General features: G+C 42.7%; 1 protein-coding gene across 1 annotated transcript; it reads right to left on the minus strand.

The window, feature by feature from the left end:
* Positions 1-4,934: 4,934 nt before the first annotated feature.
* On the minus strand, positions 4,935-7,424 carry PROP1 (PROP paired-like homeobox 1; the record flags this gene model as incomplete). The annotated part of the gene is made up of 3 exons (XM_084883695.1): positions 4,935-5,273; positions 5,923-6,152; positions 7,316-7,424. 3 exons carry the CDS (start codon positions 7,422-7,424, stop codon positions 4,935-4,937), a joined length of 678 nt encoding a protein of 225 aa, XP_084739821.1.
* Between the last annotated feature and the right edge of the window lie 14,466 nt (positions 7,425-21,890).

A 21,890-nucleotide genomic window follows, 5' to 3' on the forward strand; every position in this document is an offset into this window, starting at 1 on the left:
TTTCAAAGTAGTAGGATACAAAATTAATATCCAGAAATTGATGGCATTTTTGTACACCAACCAAACTGCCCGGTGCACTTAGCATGATACTCTCCAAGTCCATCTTTGATGTTGCAAAGGGTAAGAGGTGCTTCTTTTTGATTGCCACATATAATAATATTCCATGCTGTTAATATACCATGGCCTATTTATCCACTCATCCACTGATGGGCACAGGGGCTGTTTTCATTCTTAGCTATTGTAAATAATGTTGCTATGAACATAGGGGTGCTTATACTAGTATTATTTCTAATTGGTGTTTTGGGATTCTTAGGATATATTCCCAGAAGTGAGATCACTAGATCAAATAGCAGGTCCATTTTTAATTTTTTTGAGGATATTCTATATTATTTTCCACATTGGCTGCACCAGTCTGCATTCCTACCAGCAGTGTAATAGGGTTCTCTTTCCCCCACATCCTCACTGGCACATGTTGTTTGTTGATTTATTGATAGTAGCCATTCTGGCAAGTGTGAGGTGATAATTGTAGTTTTAATTTACATCTCTCTGTTAATTATTGACATTGAGCATTTTTTCCTATGTCCCTTGGCTGTCTGTTTTCTCTCTTCTTCTGGCACCCCCACAATGTGAATGTTGGTATGCTTGAAGCTGTCCCAGAGGCTCCTTATATTATGCCCATTTATATTTTGCTGTTTTGCTTGGATGTTTTCTGCTGCCTTATCTTCCAGATCTCTGATTTGATCTTCTGCTTAATCTACTCTACTGTTAATTCCTATAATGTATTTTTCAGTAAATGTAGTCTTTATTTCTGACTGGTTCTTTTTTTCTGGTTTCTAGGTCCATTTTTACACTTCCTATCTCTTTGTTTAAGTTCTCATAAATTCTTCTAATTTTCCTCTAAGTTCATTGAACATCCTTATAAGCAGTGTTTTGAACTCTGCATCTGGTAGATTGCTTATCTCCACTTTATTCTGTTTTTTGTTTTTTGTTTTTTTTGTTTTTGTTTTTGTTTTATTCTGTTCTTTAATTTGGGACATGTTTCTTTCTCTCCTCATTTTGGCTGTCTTCCTGTGTTTGTTTCTATATACAGTAGGTCCTCGGGTTACATCAGAGATCTGTTCCTATGGCAGGACATAACGCGATTTTCACTGTTAAGTAGGAACCCACCTATATAAGCACCTACATCACTCACATTGAGCACATACACAGCAGTAATGAAGTGAAACAGTAAAAAATAAATAAAATAAAAGAAAGATAAACAAAATGAAGGATTAAAATCACATGATCTTATTAATAGAAATAGATATAGATAAAGCGTTCGACAAAGTCCATCACCCAATATTGATACAAACTCTCAGCAAAGTGGGAATAGGTGAATATACCTCAATATATTAAGGGCCATATATGACAAATCCTTTTAATTTACTTGTGTTAAATAAAAAACAAACAAACCATAAAGCACATATGTTAAATAAAAAAAACAAACAAAAACATAAAGCACATACGTTGAAATGGTGGAACTTTAAAAAATAAATAAATAAATGGGAGATGGCGATGTAACCATGAAAAGACATACATTGAGTCCGACGTAACCCGAGGACTGTCTGTATTAGGTAGAGCTACTATATCTCCCTGGCTTGGTAGAGTGGCCTAGTATACTAAGTGACCTGTAGGGTTCAGTGGCTCAGTCTCCCCAATGACCCAAGCTGTTCACTTGAGGTGTGCACCCCATGTGGGCTGTGTACACCCTCCTCTTGTAGTTGAGCTTTATTTGCTGTTGGCATGTAAATGGGAGAGATTTACCACCTGACCAGTAAGTTGGAAGAACTGGCTATGGCTACTGACACCAATCTCTGAGCACAATGGAACAGCAACTATGCAGTGATCCACCCCATAGAACAGTACATACTTTAGCAGGACTCTGGTGCCCACTGAGTGTGTCCCTTGAGTGTGTTGCTTGTGGAGGTGGTTGTGTGGTTTTACTTCAATGTGATCTGAAGCTGACTATTGTGTGCACTGGCTCTGGGGCCTCTCAGGAAGTTTAAGCCAAGGTCAGCCATTGCCTGTGTTCTGCCTGGGGCCACCCAGAATGAGCTACAAAGCGATTTGCAGATGGCTGCTACCTGTGCTGGATTGGAGGTTCCCAGGCAAGGCCATGCTGTGAACCAAGGCTGGCTGCTGATAGTACCAGACCTGGGGCCACTTCGGGAGAGGTACAGGCCTTGCTGAGGCCAGATGCTGCTTACTTGAGAGATTTTGGGAAAATCAGAAGCATGAACCAAGACAGGCCATTCCTATAGTAAAGTCACTGGAAACAGCTTTGTGTGGCCCTAAAGTTGAGTGGAACAGGGCCTCAGGGAATCACCAGGGTAGGGCAATGATGTGAGCTTAGTTTATAGAGTTTCAGATATGCTCCTGCCTGCTGGTTCTGTGGACGGAAGGCTCAGCAAAGGAACAAGTCTCTGCCAGCACTTCTGTCTGTGAGAAAGGTACCCCCCACACTTCTGCCAGCACTTCTGTCTGTGAGAAAGGTACCCCCCACACCCCAGTCTTGCCTTGATGCCTGACAATTCATTTCCTCCCTATATGTCTCTGGTGCTTTTCAAGCTCTTGCCCCAGTGCTGGAGCTCAGAGGAAGTGAGTCTGAATAAATCCATGCATGGGCCCTTTAAGAGGAACTGCTTGGGACTCCAGCAACCCTTTGTCTTACTGAGGCATAATCCCTGCTGGACTTTATATCTAGAAGTTATGAGACTTCCCTTTCTAGTACTGGAACCCTGGACTGGGGAGGCTGGTGTAGGGCTGGGACTCCCTTGCTCCTCAGGTGGCACTTCCATGGCTGAGATATCCCTCCCATTTTTTAAAAATAATATTTTTAGTGATTTTAGAGAGGAAGGGAGAGGGAGAGATAGAAACATCAATGATGAGAGAGACTCATTGATTGGCTGCCTCCTACACCCCCCCACTAGGGATGGAGCCAGCAACCTGGCATTTGCTCTGACTCAGAATTGAACTATGATCTCCTGGTTCATAGGTTGATGCTCAACCACTACAAGAGCTGGGCCCATTTATTTTTATTTTTATTTTTTGTTGTTAATCCTCAGCCAGGGATATTTTTTTCCATTGACTTTTAGAAAGAGTGGAAGTGAGGGAGTGGAAGAGATGAGGGAGGAAAGTGAAAAGAGAGAAACATCGCTGTGAGACACATTAATTGGTTGCCTCCTGCATGTGCTCTGACCAGGGCCAGGCATTGAAGCTGTAACTCAGGTACTTGCCTTTGATCCAGAATTGAACCCAAGACCCTTTGGTGCACAGCTGATGCTCTAACCACTAAGTTACATTGGCCAGGGACCTATTCTTATCTGCTACAGATGGGTGTGGGACCAGCCTGTTCCTGTCTCTGCCCTTCCTACCAGTCTGGATGTGACTGTGTCTTTAATTTCCTAATTGTAGGACTTCCATTCATCCAGATTTCAGGTGGTTCTGAATGATGGTTGTTCTGTGGTTTAGTTGTAATTTTGATGTGGTTGTGGGAAGACATGAATAGCACATTTACCTACACCTCCATCTTGCCTGGAAGTCCTCTCCTTTTTCTGAAGCATGATTTATTATAAACTAGAGGCCCAGTGCACAACATTCCTACACTGGGGAGGAGGGGGTGTCCCCTAAGTCCGGCCTGTGCCCTTTAGCAGTCCAAGAGCCCTTGGGGGGTGTCTGACTGATGGCTTAGGCCTGCTCCCCTTGAGTGTGTCACTTGTGGAAGTGGTTGGATGGTGGTACATCCCATGCGGGCTGTGTACACCACAGTTGGACATCCTTAGTGCTGCTATGGAGGCGGGAGAGGCTCCTACCACCGCTGCTACCCTTGCCAGCCGTCAGCCTGGCTTGTGGCTGAGTGGCTCTTCCCCTGTGGGAGTGCACTGACCACCAGGGGGCAGCTCCTGTGTTGAGTATCTGCTCTCTGGTGGTCAGTGCATGTCATAGTGACCGGTCGTTCTGATGTTTGGTCGATTTGCATATTACCCTTTTATTATATAGGACTTCAACTAGGAGGTACAATCTCTCAGGGGTTTCATAGTTTAAAACACTACCATCACATCATGTAACTACATAAAAAAATAGTGCTATAAATGAAACTGCCTGGCTTAGATCATATAGATTTCTTTACAGTCTTTATGATATCTGTACACACACAAAGAAATCTTCCTTTGTTCCAATTAAAGAAATAACTCACAAGAAAATAAAACATGCAGTCAGCTTAAAAGTTAGGTCTCTTACAGGCCAAGTGAATCAGAGCTTATTTATTTTTATAGGACATTTGGGAGCCATTCTTTGATGACTGAATTTGCAAGGTCTGTTGGAAGTGGAAATACGGAAGCTAAGGAAACTAAGGAGAATTAGAAAACATTGAGCTAGCAAAAGCAGTGTCTGCTAGAATGGAGAAGGGAAGAATAAATTCAACAGATATTTCTAGGATAGAATGAGGAAAAGTTAGTGATTGCTTTGGGGTGTAGGGTGGAATATTGGGAAGGAAGGTATGGGTAGCCTTTAAATCAAAAGCTGTCTTGAAATCAGCTAGCAACAGCTGGAATGAAGATCTTAAATTGTGATCTCAGTGAATGAAGCCCCACAAGCTCTATCTCCCTCAGCCCTTTCTATTTGCCAGCAGCAACAATTGCTTCCATCAAAACTACTCTTCCCCAGTCACCTCCATTGAGGCTTATGTGCATCCTCGAGTAGGCTCACTTCTGTCAATTCTCTCTGTCACCTCAGTGAGTCTTTATCATGACTTCCGGTTTTTTAATTTCTACTCTCTGAGCTGCCCCTCACCATATTTCTACATTACTCAGAAGGAAAGGAAACCACCTAGTGTTCACTGTTTCCTGAAGGCCAGAGACTGGGCAATTAATTACCTGATCAGTACTTGTTTGACCTTAGTTCCAGGACTTTGGTGGCTCAAGGCTGAGAGGAAGCATGGGTGGGGGTGGGGGACAGGGAAGATGACCAGCGGGGTTTGGATGCAAAGTGGGGTACCAGTCTTCAGACTGGTGGGGCCGAGCAAAGGAACCACCTGTGGAGGGCTGGCAGGGAAGAGTATAATTGTAGGGATGAGGAAAGCAGGTCCTCGATGGAGATGGTGTTGAGTAGGAGTAGGGGCAAGCAGAGGACTCGGGCAAGAAACCAGAGAAGGTAGCAGGAGACAGATGGACCAGCGACTGAAGCAGTGACCGCTCTTGCTTCCTCTGCTTAGCTCTGCGGTTCTGGAACCAGACCTGAGGAGGGGGGAGAAGAGCCATGTCAGAGCCCTCTTCTCAGTTAGGTGGCACTCCCAGGAGCCATGTCTGCGCCAGATCTCCTGACAAAGTGAGATGCATACTGTTATCCCCAACTTGTATCTACATTTGCCCTACTGTAACTTTGGAGAAGAGGTGTAAGTGTACAACAAGAAAGAGATAAATATGACACAAGGGCATTTCTCCCTCCCCAGAGAATAGGACATTTCCCCTAGAGTTATTAGACATTCAGACAATGGACAAGTTTAATTGTAGACAGGGTTGGATTTAGGGTCGGGTTTCTGCTTAAGATGAATGAACTCCACAGTTAGAATTGAGGGAGCCTCAGTCTGATTGATTTTTGAGGCCATGGTTAGGGACAAGTTTATACGTCTATATGTAGGTGTAGAGTTAAGATTGGTTTCTGTTGGAATTCAATCACTGTTAAGGGTGGGGGTAGGTGCTGAAATGCAAGTTAGATTAGCACTAAGGTTCACTCAGGGGCACTCCCGATGCAGAGGAGGTTCTGGTGACTGTCGGATGAGGCTATATTTTGGTGAATTTTAGGTTAGGGTTATAATGCCTGTGAAAATGTGTGTCCCAGTAGTTCCTCAGCACCCAAACCGCACTTCTGCCCAGGACCCATCACCTGGATTCTGGCCTCACTGAGACCGGTGTCCCGGGCCAGGTCCTCTCGGACCCAAACGTCAGGGTACTGGTTCCTCCCAAAGGCTGACTCCAGCTGCTCCAACTGCGCTGGGCTGAAGGTGGTGCGGTGGCGGCGCCGGGAGTGCAGGTGGCCTCTCTGTCTTTGCGGGGAAAGCCTCGGTGTCTCCACTGCCACACCAGAGAGGCTCCTGTGGTGCTGGGTGCTCATGTCTGAGGATGGGGGGAGGGAGAGATTGTTGCCCAGTGGACCCACCACCTATTCCCAACACTGATGCTGTTCCCCCCGAGTCTGCTCAGCACCTCTATGCTGTCCACATACACACTGCCCCAGACAGAAACCCTGCAGCTTTCATAAGGAGCTGAACCCAGCTCAGCCTTGGCCCTGATTCACCTGGAGTCTCCTAAGCCAGGCTGCCTCTCTGCGTGGGATCCACTCCTCCTGGGCATTCAGCTCTGGCGGCTTGGCCTCTGCAGGGCATCCCACCCCATCCCAGACACCCAGGTCCACCCCCTGCAACACGCCCTCCCTCGGCTTCATGGTTCTGAGTGCACAAGCCGCCCTCCTGAGTTTCATCCTGTGGCTCTCCTATTTGCTCTGACACCCAACAAACTGTCCAGGTCTCTGGTCCCCAGAGATCCCATCACTGGTCCTTGTCTTAGGGCTCACGTTCAGCGAACCTTCTTTATGCTGCTCCTATTCTCCCTCATGGGGAAGACAAAACGCTTCCCCCTCTACCGCTCAGACACACCCTCCCCTCTGTACATCTCATCTTCTCCCTTATTCTGGCTCTGGCTGGGCCACTAGGCTGCAGGAACCTGAGCTCGTGGGAAAGGCTTCTCTGTCCTTCCCACAGGCTCCCTAAGCCCCCACACTAATTAGTCTGAGAGCCAGCGGGGAAGAGAGAACAGAGAGAAAAGAAACACCTGGAAGGCACTCACTGAGAAAAGGAGATGTCTGGAGCCACGGCACCCCATCCCCATGGGGACTCAGGGGCATGACCCCATCCAGTGCTCACCTTGAGCCACTGGTCCCCGCTCTCCTCAGATCCCAAACCCTGGCCCCTTCAGCTCCCTCCTTCAGAGAAGGCAGTGCAGTAGGCAAGCTGAGGTCAGGAGCGAGGAGACAGGCCCAGCTTCCCCTCTGGCCACACCAGGTCAGCCGTTCGGCAGCTCATCCACGCCAGGGCCTCCGCCCTCCAGTCTGTAAACCGAAGGAGTCGCCCAGGCTTTCTAGGTTCCCATGGCTTTAACATTGTAGGGTTGTTTTATTTCTTCTCTTCACCTTCCTTGTGTCAAACTATTGCCCTGTGGAGTCTGGGCATGGAGCCCCCACTCCTACCGCCTCAGCAGGAGCCCCCCAGAGGTTCACTCACCCACCGTGGAGGTCTGAGTCCTGGAGGCTGGGCAGCTCTCCAGCCAGAGGCTGCTGCAAACTCGCCCCTTCCTTGGCTTACCCTGCTCACTCCTCCCTTCCACTTCCATGCCTAACAGCACCCTGGATCTGTGTCCTATGTCCTCAGTCTCTAATTCGGGGGCAGTCTTTCTTCCTGTTGTCCCCCTCTGTGCCTTTTACCTCGCTCTCTGTCCGTCTGTTTATACCTCTCTCGAGTCTCTCTCTCTCTCTAGCTATAGATAGATACCGCTGTTCCCCCCACCCCCGTCTCCTTTTTTTTTCTTTCTGTTTCCCCAGTTCTTTGCTTGAGCCTCACCTCTTTCTCTGTCTTGCCCTCACCCTGTTTTTTGCCTCTATAACCCTCCCCTGCCCCTTCCCTTCTGCACACCGGTCTCCCTTTGCTCTCAGCTGCCTCCTTGCCCAGCCTGCAATCCCACACCACCTCTTTCTCCCCGAGTCTTGAAGGAATGACCTCCTCCTGGCCCTGTGGGCCCATCCAATCACTGCCTGGTCACCAGAGCCCCTTCATCAGGGGAGGATCACAAGCCGGATGAGGGAAGGTGCTCTGCTGGAGGGTCCAGGGACTGGGGCCAAGAGCTCCTGTTCCCGGAGGACAACATTCTTTTGTCCTGTTAAATCCCCTCCTGGGAGCGGAGGGGAAGGAGGAGAAAATGCATTCCTCCTAAGACCCTTCCTCAGAACCCCACCTGGGGGGAGGGGGCCAAGGAGGCTGGGAGCAGAGCCGGCCTGGCATCTCAGCCTGTGGGTGCTACCCAAAGGCCTGTTTCCAGACAACTAAGAAACCAAGAGATACAAGTGCATTCTGGCCCCTCCAAAATTCCCGATTCTCAGAATACACCAGACACCCCCGAGGACAACGTTAGCTGAGTCTCCAGGACACCACAGTTCTCAGTGCTCTCTGCTTCCTCCTCCACATGTCACTGCCTTCACCCAGAGCCCCGGACTCCGTGATCTTCCAAGGTTGCCTAGACTTTCAGAAAACTCTGACCCAGAAAAGCATCTGAATTCTAGGTGCATCTTGAACCCCATGGTTGTCCTTCCCCTGGGCCTCAGGGCTCTGCAGGAGACTGGGATTCCCATGACATTCTGACATTTGGATTGTTCAAGGAAACCTGGATACACCCAGAATTCCTGAGCAGCCAGGACACCCTGACACCCACAGTACTCTGGTCTTGAGGTTACACAGACCCAGGAAGTACATTCTGACATCCTAGGACATCCTGATTCTTTAAAGACAACCTGATATCCCAAGAATCTAGGGTCCTCTAGGACACACTGAAACCCAGAACATTCCATCTCTACTAGAAGAGCCCCTGTCCCCACTATGAAGCTCTGAGCTCTCACTATACACTAACCCCCTTAGAACACACAGACACCCTAACCCCCTTAGAACACACAGCACCCATATAACAGTCTGATCCTCAAGGTCATGCTAATCCTTCACACACATCCTTTAAAAGCATCCTGACAAATTAAGACAGAAAATCATCATAATCCTCTAGGATCTTGAGATTTATAATACGGTCCATGAATCAAAAGCATTAGAAACTTATCAAAGCTTGTTAAAAATTTAGAATCTTAGCCCCACCACAGTTCTACTGAACCAGAATCTGAATTACAACAGAATCCCCAGGAGAACTGAATGTACACTTGTCTTCATCAACTCAGGCTGCCCAAAACAAACATACAAACAAACAAACAAACCCACAAACAACCCCCCCAAGAAACACCCCCCCCCAACACACAAACAAACAGACAAAACCAAAGGTTGGTGGCTTAAATTATAGACATTTATTTCTCACAGTCCTGGAGGCCAGGGAAGTCTACTATCAAAGTGCCTGCTGATTCAGATTCTGGAGAGAGCTCTGTTGCAGGTTGCAGACAGCCAGCGTCTCCATAGCGCAGGAGTGAGCCAGCTCTGGTGTCTCTTCCTCTTCTTACAAAGACACTAATGCCATCGTGGGAGCCGCACACTCACCATGTCCTCTAAACCCAACCACCTCCCCAAGGCTCCACCTCCAAATACCATCACACTGGGGTTAGAATTTCAACTTATGGGCTGGAAGGAGGCACAGTCATAATAACATTAAAGTCAAGAACCACTGACCCAAGACACCAGCCCCTCTCCCTCTACCCCACGATATACCGTGACCTCCTAGAACAACCTGAGCTCCATGACAACTATGGCCTTCAGAGACCTAGTAACATGTAGTCAACTTGAACCCACAAGCAAGCATTGAAATCCAATGTATCCTGACACCTCAAGATCACCTAATACTACATGAGAACTCTGCCCAGCCTTCCAGGACAGCCTCATTTCCCAGGACATTTTGATATTACAAAGAAATGTTGATCCACTAATCCTGTTTTCAGAGGATACTGAGACACCGTAACTTTGACTTGACATCCCAGAATATCATAATCCCTCCCAGGAGGCTGGGAGATTTAGAGGCGTTTGGTTTTCTTTCTTTCTTTCTTTCTTTCTTTCTTTCTTTCTTTCTTTCTTTCTTTCTTTCTTTCTTTCTTTCTTTCTCTTTTCTCTTTCTTTCTTTCTTTCTTTCTTTCTTTCTTTCATTCTTTCTTCTTTTTAAAAATATTTTTAATTGATTTTTCACAGAGAGTAAGAGAGAGGGATAGAGAGTTAGAATCATCGATGAAAGAGAAACATCGATCAGCTGCCTCCCGCACACCCCCCACTTGGGATGTGCCTGCAACCAAGGTACATGCCCTTGACCAGAATCGAACCTGGTCCACAGGCCGACGCTCTATCCACTGAGCCAAACCAGTTTTGGCAGCATTTGATTTTCTAGGGCACCCTGATCCCCCCAACCTTGACCTTCAAGGAACCCTGATCAGGAACCTCTTGTCTTATAAAAAGCAGAAAAAGAGCATAGGTTCTGGAACCAGTCTGCCATGGGTTCAAATCCTCCCTATACCTTCTACTAGCTATGTGATTCTGAGCTCATTTCTTCATGTCTCTGTGCCACAGCTTTATCCCCTGGGGTAATTAACACAGCTTCTCTTTTTATTTGAGAGGTAGTTATGTTGCATAAAGTCATTACAAACACTGGATTAGTGAATACTGAACCATGCTCCTCTGAGAAATAGGTTCCTGTTAGCCTCTGGACTCAATATTTTTGTCAACTGATCAATACATGACCTTGTTGCATGTGTGTTCCTATTTAAATAAAAATACCTTACTTAACACATTTTGTTAATTAATTAACATTGGACTCTTGGCCAACAGTCCTATAACTCATGCTGAACAAAGCTCATCTAAGTTCATGTATTTTCTCCATAAGGCATGTCACAACCTTCCTGCACTTAAGAACACCAGACAGCACTTCAGCTTTGATGCATTAAAAAAATATATATTTTAGCCGAAACCGGTTTGGCTCAGTGGTAGAGCGTCGGTCTGTGGACTGAAAGGTCCCAGGTTTGATTCCCAGGTTCGATTCTGGTCAGGGGCATGTACATTGGTTGCGGGCACATCCCCAGTAGGGAGCATGTAAAAGGCAGCTGGTTGATGTTTCTCTCTCATCGACGTTTCTAGCTCTCTATCTCTCTCCCTTCCTCTCTGTAAAAAATCAATAAAATAAAAAATATGTTTTATTTATTTTTTACAGAGAGGAAGGGAGAGAGATAGAGAGTTAGAAACATCGACCAGCTGCCTCCTGCACACCCACTACTGGGGATGTGCCCATAACCAAGGTACATGCCCTTGACTGGAATCAAACCCGGGACCTTTCAGTCCACAGGCTGATGTTCTATCTACTGAGCAAAACCTGTTTCGGCATTTGATGCATTTTAAGCAGCAAAATTACACTCCAAAGCACAAAAATGTGAAAAATAATGACACTAAATAGACTGCAAAAGACACCTCTATACAGTATGAAAGCTGAGATAAAAAGGTAGAGCAGTTGCCTTGTTTGACCTCACCTAGGAATGTGAGACTCAAATTTTTCACCCTTCCATGCATGTACATGGCTACAAATAACCACAGATATGCCAAAGAGCACTGCAAAAGAGTGTTTCTATTCTTTCTTTCTTTCTTTCTTTCTTTCTTTCTTTCTTTCTTTCTTTCTTTCTTTCTCTCTCTTCTTTCTTTCTTTCTTTCTTTCTTTCTTTCTTTCTTTCTTTCTTTCTTTCTCTTTCTTCTCCTCTCTCTCTCTCTCTCTCTCTCTCTCTCTCTCTCTCTCTCTCTCTCTCTTTCCTTTCGTTCTTTCGTTCTTTCTTTTCTTCTTTCTTTCAATTGATTAAGGTATCACATATTTTTCCTCATCCTCCCCATTTCCATCCTCCACTGCTCCCCATGTATGCCCCCACCCCCCTGTTGTCCTTGACCACTGGTTAGGCTCATATGTATGCATGCAAGTCCTTTGGTTGATCTCTCCCCTTTATCCCCACCTTCTCCTAGACTCCCTCTGAGGTCCAACAGTCTGATCCATGGCTCCTTGTCTCTGGGTCTGTTCTTGTTCATAAGTCTATGTTCATCATTTCCCCTAGATGAGTGAGATCATGTCCTACTGGACAATGAGACAAACAATAATGGTTATGCTGAAAGGCATGTGAATCAGTCTATAGTGAGTTTCTTTCTGGGCCAACAGTTCTTTGGAGAGCCAAGTCTCTGTCTTTTACCCGGGTCCTGATTTGAGCTGGGCATGGGAAGTTAAGCAGCCACGGGGGCAGGAGACTCCCTCAGCAGAGGTGAAGGTTCAGGCTCCTGCAAAGTTGGGGGGGGGGTGAAGGTCTGTGCCCCACCTCAGTTGACCCCCAAGTTCTCTCTTAAAGGCCCCTCTTTGACTGTGCCTGTCTTAGGTTGTTCCTTCCCTGAGAAATCTTACCCGTCTCTGGCTAACCAGCCATCCTCTGGGGCCAAGCAGGGTGATGTGTGGTTCAGTTCTGTCTCCTTGGTATCCAATGCTCCCATGGCCTCCAAGTACAGCTCCTGCCTTTGGATCCCCTCGCCTGCTGGTGGGGCCCCAGCACTGATCACATGTCTTGGGGAACCCAGGTTTCTTTTTTACGGAGAGCCCAGCTCGCCCCACTGGGTGAGAGACAGATCATGTACCAGTCATCACGAGGCTTCAACCTCGACATGAACAGAAAGCTCAGGCAGCAGTTGTGGGCAATTGGATTGTGAGAAGAGGGTCCCTCTTGGCCAAAAAAGCAAGAGGAGCCAATATAGAATGCTCAGGTGCCTTCCCAGGAGGCCCTCTACACAATGGAAGGAATTAAATCCTTTCATGTCTTTTTTAAATTGCTGCCAGATATTCAAAGAGTTAATTTGTAAGTTTGCTTGGGATAATTGTATATTATGCTGTAATTCTAGAATATTAAGAGATGTGTTACCTTTGTCTCCAAGCACCAAAAAGATGATTTTTTTTTTTATTGATCCCTAAAGCTTTGAGGTACTGTTATAAGGAATTGGGATAACACAAATCTGGGAAACATTTTAATGACATTGTAGAATAATATCATGTAAGGATATTCTTTGTTCTAGGTCATGGCAATTCCATTTCATATGGCTGTCCATTTCTTTTTCTGTAGACCAGGTCTTAGTTACATTTTCTGAACCTCTCCAAGGGGCTAGTTGTGATAGTAGTGATACCCTTCCTCCAGCAAGTTTTGACTTGAGTACCTTAAAATCAGCATAGTGGCCTAAACTCATAAGGACTTCCCAACACTCTAGGACATCCAGATCTATAGAGATTTTGAAAACTCTGACCCTATAAGGAATTTCTTGACCTAAAGGATCTAGACACTCAAGGGCATCCTGCCCTTCAGTCCATTCAGAACCCTTGGTTGTGTCTAATCTTGCGAAGGGCATGCTGACACCAAAAAACCACTCAACCCCCGACCCAACCCAGGAGATACTTTGATCATACAGACCTGAATCTGTTGGCCAGGTAAAGATCTCCAAGGGCACTCTGACTATCTGATGCATCCTGGCACAACAGGACATCTGATGCCAGGACACTTTAACCCTTTAGTACCCACTGACTCTCTCAGCCTTAGACTTCTCAGCAGGTACCATAATCACTGACACTTCCTCCTACTCCCAACACCCAGACAACCCGGAACAGCTTTGACCCACCAGGACCTTCTGAATCCAAAAGATGATTTTTCTAACTCTCAAAAAAAAAAAAAAAAAAAAAAAAAAAATCTGGCCTCTCAAGGAAACCATTCCCTATAAGAGACGTACTTCATAACATTCCCTGAACTGCTAAAGTATCTATTTTTTTTAAAAAAAATATATATTTTATTGATTTTATACAGAGAGGAAGGGAGAGAGATAGAGAGTTGGAAACATCGATGAGAGAGTCATCGATCAGCTGCCTCTTGCACACCCCCTACTGGGGATATGCCCGCAACCAAGATACATGCCCTTGACTGGAATCGAACCCGGGACCTTTCAGTCCCCAAGCCGACGCTCTATCCATTGAGCCAAACCGGTTTCGGCTAAAGTATCTATTTTTAATATATATATATTTTATTGATTTTTTAGAGAGGAAGGGAGAGAGAAATAGAGAGTTAGAAACAGTGATGAGAGAGAAACATCAATCAGCTGCTACCTGCACACCTCCCCCTGGGGATGTGCTCACAACCAAAGTACATGCCTTTGACCGGAATCGAACCTGGGACCCTTCAGTCTGCAGGCTGATACTCTATCCATTGAGCCAAATTGGTTTAGGCTGAACTGCTAAAGTATCTTGACTCCCTGGATACTGTCATCACTCCTGCCTAGCATTCTCTGCTCCTCCAACACCCTCTGATTCCCAACAAGAACAACTTAACACTATACTCCAGGGCAGATCTGTTCAAATCTATTCAAACTCTTAAGAGCCAACAGCTCTCCAGTAAACTTTGACCTACTTAGAATGCCTGATTTCACACATTCAGATACCAACAGGGTAGGCTGATATACCTGAAAAACCTGCCAGCTCTGTACTTCCAGAATTTTCAGGACTCTGAATGACCCCATCACTTCAACTCCAAGACATCCTGATTCTTTGAAAACAGTTTCACTTTCCAGGACATTCTAACCTCAAAGTTAGTGATGTTATAAGGACACTGCAAGAATGTTCTGACATGATAAAAATCCTGAGGCTCAGAGCACTCTGCCTCCCATGACATTCTTTCTCTCTAATACCCCTGTCTTACCAAGACTCTCCAAGTCACCCAGACTCTGTGACTTTTATCTTTCAAACATTTGGCCCTATATGACATAATGGAACAATCCCCTCTTCCAGACCCGGAGCAGCCAGGCCCGGAACAGCTCGCTCCTCGCCTGCCCCTGCCCCACGGCTGCCTCTCAGACATGGCTGGAAACTTTTGCGGGAACTTGAGGGTCTGCTGAATCAAGTGATGAAGGCTTAGATCTGGATGTGTTGAGTTAGTATAGGGCTGGGGTGTTGATCTGTGAATGCCTTGGGTGGGGCCTGGATGAGGCTGGTTGACCTATTTGGAAATGTCTTTTGTGTGAAATGTATCATTGGGCACGTGGTGGTATTATTGATATGAGAAAATGCTAAGTAACTGATTTACTATCTGAAAAGGGATTTACTATCGGGGAAAGGGAGGGAGGAAGAGACTGAACATAAACTGCACCTATGGATGAGGACAATGGGGGATGGGGAGGGGGTGGAGGGTGGGGGAGGAACCTGGTGGAGGGGGGAAGAAATGAGGAACCTTTGTAACAATATGAACAATAAAGATTGATTAAAAAACAAACAAACAAACAAAAAAAAAAACCCAAAAAAAACCCACCAAGATAATCAATAAAAAATATATTTTTAAAAGGAAAAAAAAACAAAAAAAACAATCCCCTCTTGCTTCCCCAGGGTACTCTGACCATTTAGAATGTCATAATCCAACAAAACATTTGGAGACTACACAGGTATGCTTACTAGCCTGAGACCAGGTGAACCCATAGGACAGTACTCTGATTATATAAGGACTCCCTGAGTTCCTAGAGAATAAGGTCCCTATAAGGACATATAAATTACCTTGGCAATATAAACACTAGTTTACTCTGAGAATATGACCCATCTGTCTTTTAGATTATTCAATCTTTCAGGAATATCTTAATTTCACAAGATAGTCTTACTCCCACGGCATTCTAGAAAAAATAATGACAGAAAACTTCCCTAATTTGGTAAATCAACTAGACATACAAGTCTATGAAACAGAGAGTCCCAAACAAGATGAACTCAAGGAGGCTCACACCAGGACACATTATAATTAAAATGCAAAAGGTTAGAGACACAGAGAGAATCTAAAAACAGAAAGAGAAAAGTAGTTAGTTACCTACCAGGATGCCCCTATATGACTGTCAGCTGATTTCTCAACGGAAACTTTGTAGGCCAGAAGAGATTTTCATGAAATATTAAAGCAATGAAAAGCAAGGACATACAACAAATATTACTCTACCCATCAAGGCTATCATTTAGAGTAGAAAAAAGATAAAGTGTTTTCCAGACAAGAAAAAGCTAAAGGAGTTCATCACCACCAAACCAGTATTACAAGAAATGTTAGAGCAACCCCTATAAGAAGATTAAATAATAAAATAAAATAAAATATGGATAAGAAAATATGCCCAAGAAAAAATACTCTACTGACAAAGGCTAACATATCATAAAAGCAGTGGATCAACCAACTATAAAATTAGAACAAAGTTAAAAGACAAAAGTAGAAATATCATGTAATTATAAAAGCAAATTGAAGGATATGCACAAACACACACACAAAAGAAGCAAAAAATAATGACAATGACATAAACATGGAGGGGGTGAGAAAAATGGTAGTGAATATAGAATGTGTTAAAATTTAAGAAATCATCAACTTAAAGTATAGTACTATCAACACAGTTTGAAGCACATGATAACCAGAAACCAAAAATCTACAAGTGATATACCAGAAATAAAGAGAAAGGAATCCAAACACAACACTACAGAAAGTCATCAGCATACAAGAGAGCAAGAAAACTACACAACAAGCAGAAAACAATTAATAAAATGACAATAACTAGATACCTGTGAATAATTAAATGTCAATGGATTAAATGCTCCAATGAAAATACATAGGGTGGCTGAAACCGGTTTGGCTCAGTGGTAGAGCATCGGTCTGCGGACTGAAAGGTCCCCGGTTCAATTCCGGTCAAGTGCATGTACATTGGTTGCGGGCACATCCCCGGTATGGGGTGTGCAAGAGGCAGCTGGTCGATGTTTCTCTCTCATCGACGTTTCTAGCTCTCTATCTCTCTCCCATTCTCCTTTCTGTAAAATATCAATAAAATATATTTTTTTAAAAAGAAAGAAAATACATAGCGTGGCTTACTGAGTAAAAAAACAAGGCCTTTATATGTTACTTACAGGAGACCCTCTTCAGATAGAAAGATACACAAAGATATTGTATAAATAGGTGGAAAAGATACTTCATGCAAATGGAAAATGGGGGGAAAGAAGCTGAGGTAACAGAATTCATATCAGGCAAAATAGGCTTTAAAATGAAAGCTATAAAAAAAGAAAAGAAGGGCATTTTATAATAATAAAGGGATCATTCCAACTAGAAGAAATAATGTCAGAAAACTTCCCCTACCTGGTGAAATAGACTTACAAGTCCAGGAAGCACAAAGAGCCCCAAACAAAAGGAATCTAAAGAGGACCACACCAAGATACATCATAATTAAAATTCCAAGAGCAAAAGACAAAGAGAGAATATTAAAAGCAGCAAGAGAAAAATAGTTACCTACAAGGGAGTACTGATATGACTGTCAGCTGATTTCTCAACAGAAACTATGCAGGCCAGACAGGAGTGGCAAGAAATATTCAAAGTGATGAATAGCAAAAACCTACAACCAAGGTTACTCTACCCAGCAAAGTTATCATTCAGAATTGAAGTTCGGATAAAGAGTTTTACAGATAAGAAAAAGCTAAAGGAGTCCATTACTGCCAAACCAGTATTATATGAAATGCTAAAGGGTATTCTATAAGAAGAGGAAGAAGAAAAATATAAAGATAAAAATTATGAATAACAAAAATATATATCTATCAATAAGTGAATCTAAAAATCAATTGAATAAAAAATCTGATGAACAGAATAAACTGGTGAATATAATAGAATCAGGGGCATATAAAGGGAGTGGACTGGCAATTCTCAGGGGAAAGGGGGTGTGGGGATGTGAGAAGAGACTGGACAAAAATTAACACCTATGGATGAGGACAGTGGAGGTTGGGGGGTAAGGGCAGAGGTTAGGTGGGAACCAGGTGGAGGGGAGCTATGGGGGGGAAAAAGAGGAATAACTGTAATAATCTAAATAATAAAGATTTATTAAAAATGAATGGGTTAACAATAATAAAGAAAGAAATAAAAAGATACCTGAAGATCAATAAAAATGCAAACAAAACAACCCCAAATCTATGGGGCACAGCTAAAGCAGATATAAAAGGAAGTTCATGGCACTATAGGCTTACTTTGAGAAACAAGAATAATCTCAAATAAACAGTTTAGCCATACATCTCAAGGAACTAGAAAAAGAAAAACAAAGCTCAAAGTGAGCAGAAAGAAGGAAATAATAGAGACCAGGCTGGAAATAAATGAAATAGAGTCTAAAATAGAATTCAAAAGATAATGAAACCAAGAACTGGTTCACTGAAAAGATAAACAAAATTGATAAAACATTTAAACAGACTCATCAAGAAAAAAAAAGAGTAGAAGACAGTAATAAATGAAATAAAAAAAATGGAATAGGAGAAGTAAAAACTGACACCACAAAAATACAAAAAAATTATAAAATACTATGAACAATTATGTGCCAAAAAACTGGACAATCTGGAAAGAATGTATAAATTCTTAGAAACATACAATCTTTCAAGACTGAATAAAAAAGAAACAGAAAATCTGAGCAAATCAATAACTGACAATGAAGTTGCATCAGTAATAAAAAATAATGCAACAAAAGTCCTGACCAGATGACTTCACAGGTGAATATTACCAAATATTCAATGAAGAATTAACAGGTAGCCTTCTAAATTTTCCAAAAATATGAATAGGAGAGAAGGCTCTCATTTTATTAGTTCAGCATTACCTAATACTAAAATCACATAAACACATTACAAAAAAGAAAATTATAGGCCAATATTACTGATGAATATAGATGTAAATTCCTTCAACAAAATATTGGCAAACCAAACTCAGCATCACATTAGAAAGGTCACACATCATGATAAAATGGGATTTACTCATGGGATGCAAGGTTGGTATAATATCTGCAAATAAATTAATGTGAAATACCACATTTAAAAAAGCAAGGATAAAAATCATATAATCATCTCAATATATGCAGAAAAATAATTTGACCAAATCCAGCATTAATTTAATATAAAAACTCAGTAAAGTGATAATAGAGAAGACATACTTCAACATACTCAATGGTGAAAGGCTAACAGTGGTTTACTTAAGTTTAGGAAAGTGACAAGGATGTTCATTTAACCACTTTTACTCAGCTTAGTATTGCAAGTCCTGGCCATACCAAGAAAAACAAATAAAAAGCATTCAAATTAGAAAGAAAGAAGTCATTATATACAGATGATACACTATATATATAGAGAACCCTAAAGATTCCACCAAAAAACTATTAAAACTGATAAATGAACTCATTAACATAGCAGGATATACAATCAGTGTTCAGAAATTGGTTGCATTTTTATACATCAATAATTGACTTCTGAAAGAAATTAAGAAAACAATTTTATTTTTGATCAGATCATAAAAAGGAAATACCTATAAATTAATTTAACCAAGAAGGTAAAAAAAACCCTGTTTTCAGAAAACTATAAGACACTTAAGAAATAAACTGAAAAAGATACAAATAATGCTCATAGATAGGAAGAATTAGAATTTTAAAGTGTCAATACTGCCCAAAACTATCTATAGATTTAATGCAATCTCTATAAAAATACCAATAGCATTTTATTTTTTATTTATTTAATTAATTTATTTATTTTTGTTTCCTCTCCATTTATTCATATTTTCTAGGTTGTTACATGTCCTCAATGGGATAATCCAAAAACTGACACAGACTGGGATTACATGGGCTGACAATTCAAGTATTAAAAACGTTTCCTACTTCAAACAAAGCAAACATTACCCACCTGATGGCTAGGAAGTAAGCTTCCCTCCATTACCACTGGTCTGCTGGGAGAGCCCTGGGCCCAAGGCCAAGTATTTCGGAGCAGCTTGTGCCCAGGGCTGGACTGAGGCCCATTTGCCAAGAGGCTCTCTGTCCCTTCAGGCAGCACAGGGCAACCAATGGCATTTTAAAAAGACTAGAACAAATAATCCTAAAACTTACATGAAGCTGCAGAAGACCCTAAATAGGCAAAGCAATTTTAAGAGTGAGGAACAAAGTGGGAGGTATCCTTCTACCAGATACATAAAAACAGACACATAGACCAATGAAACAGAGTAGAAAGCCCAGGAGTAAACCTATATCCATATTGTCAATTAATCTGACAAAGGAGGCAAGATATTACAATAGGATAAAGACATTTAATTCAGTAAATAATGTTGGTAAAACTGGAAAAATACATGCAAAAATATGAAACGAGCACTTTCTTACATCATATACAAGAGAAAACTCAAAATGGATTAAAGACTTAAATGTAAGACCTAAAACCATAAAACTCCTAGAAGAGAGTGCTGGCGGTAAACCCTTTGGCATTGCTTAGCAATTGTTTTGTGGATGTCTCCTTGGACATGAGAAACTAAAGAAAAAACAAAACAAAAAACAAATGGGACCACATAAAGCAAAAAGTTTTTACACAGCAAAGGAAATCATCAACAAAATGAAAAGACAGCCTACCAAATGGGTGAAGGTATTTGCCAATGATACATCCAATAGGAGGTTAATATCCAAAATATATAAAGAACTCATCAACTTAATACCAAAAAACAAAACATAACAAAAAAAACCCCACACCATAAAATCGATTAAAAAATTGGAAGAAGTCCTAAATAGACACTTGTCAAAGAGAACATACAGATGGCCAACAGAAAATGTTCAACATCACTAGTCATCAGAGATGTAAATTAAAACCACAATGGGAAATCACCTCAAACCTGCCAGAATGGCTATCCTATATAATAAAAGAGTAATATGCAAATTGACTGTCATTCCAACACACAAGATGGCTGCCACCATGTGGTCAAAGATGGCTGCCCCCATGTGGACACAAGATGGCCACCACAAGATGGCCAGCAGGGAAAGAGAGTTGGGAGGGATCAGGCCTGAAAGGGAGGGCAGTTGGGGGTGATCAAGCCTGCAGGGGAGAGCAGTTAGGGGTGACCAGGCCAGCAGAGAAGGGAAGTTGGGGGGGACCCAGGCCTGCTGGGGAGGGCAGTTAGGGGTAATCAGGCCGGCAGGGAATCATTTAGGCATCAATCAGGCTGGCAGGGGAGTGGTTAGGGGGTGATCAGGCTGGCAGGCAAAAGCAGTTAGGGGCAATCAGGAAGGCAGACAGGTGAGCAGTTGGGAGCCAGCAATCCTGGATTGTGAGAGGGATATCCGACTGCCTGTTTAGACCTGACATCCCTCGAGGGGTCCCATATTGGAGAGGGTGCAGGCTGGGCTTCTAGTCATCAATAAATCAACAAACAGCAAATGTTGGCCAGGATGTGGGAAAAAGGGAACCCTCGTGCCCTCTTAATGGGATTGCAAATTGGTGCAGGCAATATGGAAAATAATATGGAGATTCCTCAAAATATTAAACACAGCAAACATATGACCCAGCAATCCCACTTCAGGGTGTTTATCTGAAGAAATCCAAAACATTAATTTGAAAAGGCATATGCATCCCTATGGTCACTGCAGTATTAATTACAATAGACAATATATTTAAGCAACCTAAATTTCTATAGGACAAAGAAGGGATAAAGAAGATGTGGTACTTATATACAATGGATATTACTCAGCCATATAAAAGAATGAAATCTTTCATTTGAGAAGACGTGGATGGACCTAGAGGGTACTATGTTAAGCAAAACAAGTCAGGCAGAGAAAGACAAACCTATGGTTTCACTGAGACAGGGTGGGCAAAAAGTAGGTTTACAGTTGTTCATATGGACAGACTTATATGTTGAAAAACTACAAAATATTACTGAAAACGTAAAGATTTTTAAAAGATATACAGTGTTCATGAATCAGAAGACTTAATACTGTTAAGAAGAAAATACTACCTAAAGTAATCTATAGATTTGCTGTGCTGCTTATCAAAATTCAAATAGCCTTTATTTCTTGTGTTAATATAAAAGCTAATCCTCACATTCATATAAAATTGTAAGGGGCTCTGTAGAGACAAAACAATCTTGAAAAAGAACAAGGACATACATTCCTGATTTCAAAGTTACTACAGTAATGAAAATAGCATGGTACTAGCAAAAAGGCAGACATGTAGGTCAATGAGCTAGGGTTCCCAGAAATAGACCCTATCCTATCTAATAAAAGAATAATATGCAGCCAAAACCGGTTTGGC

The sequence above is a fragment of the Pipistrellus hanaki genome (genome assembly GCF_964339955.1).
Source record: "Pipistrellus hanaki genome assembly, chromosome: 5".
In the NCBI taxonomy this organism is placed as follows: Eukaryota; Metazoa; Chordata; class Mammalia; order Chiroptera; family Vespertilionidae; genus Pipistrellus; species Pipistrellus hanaki.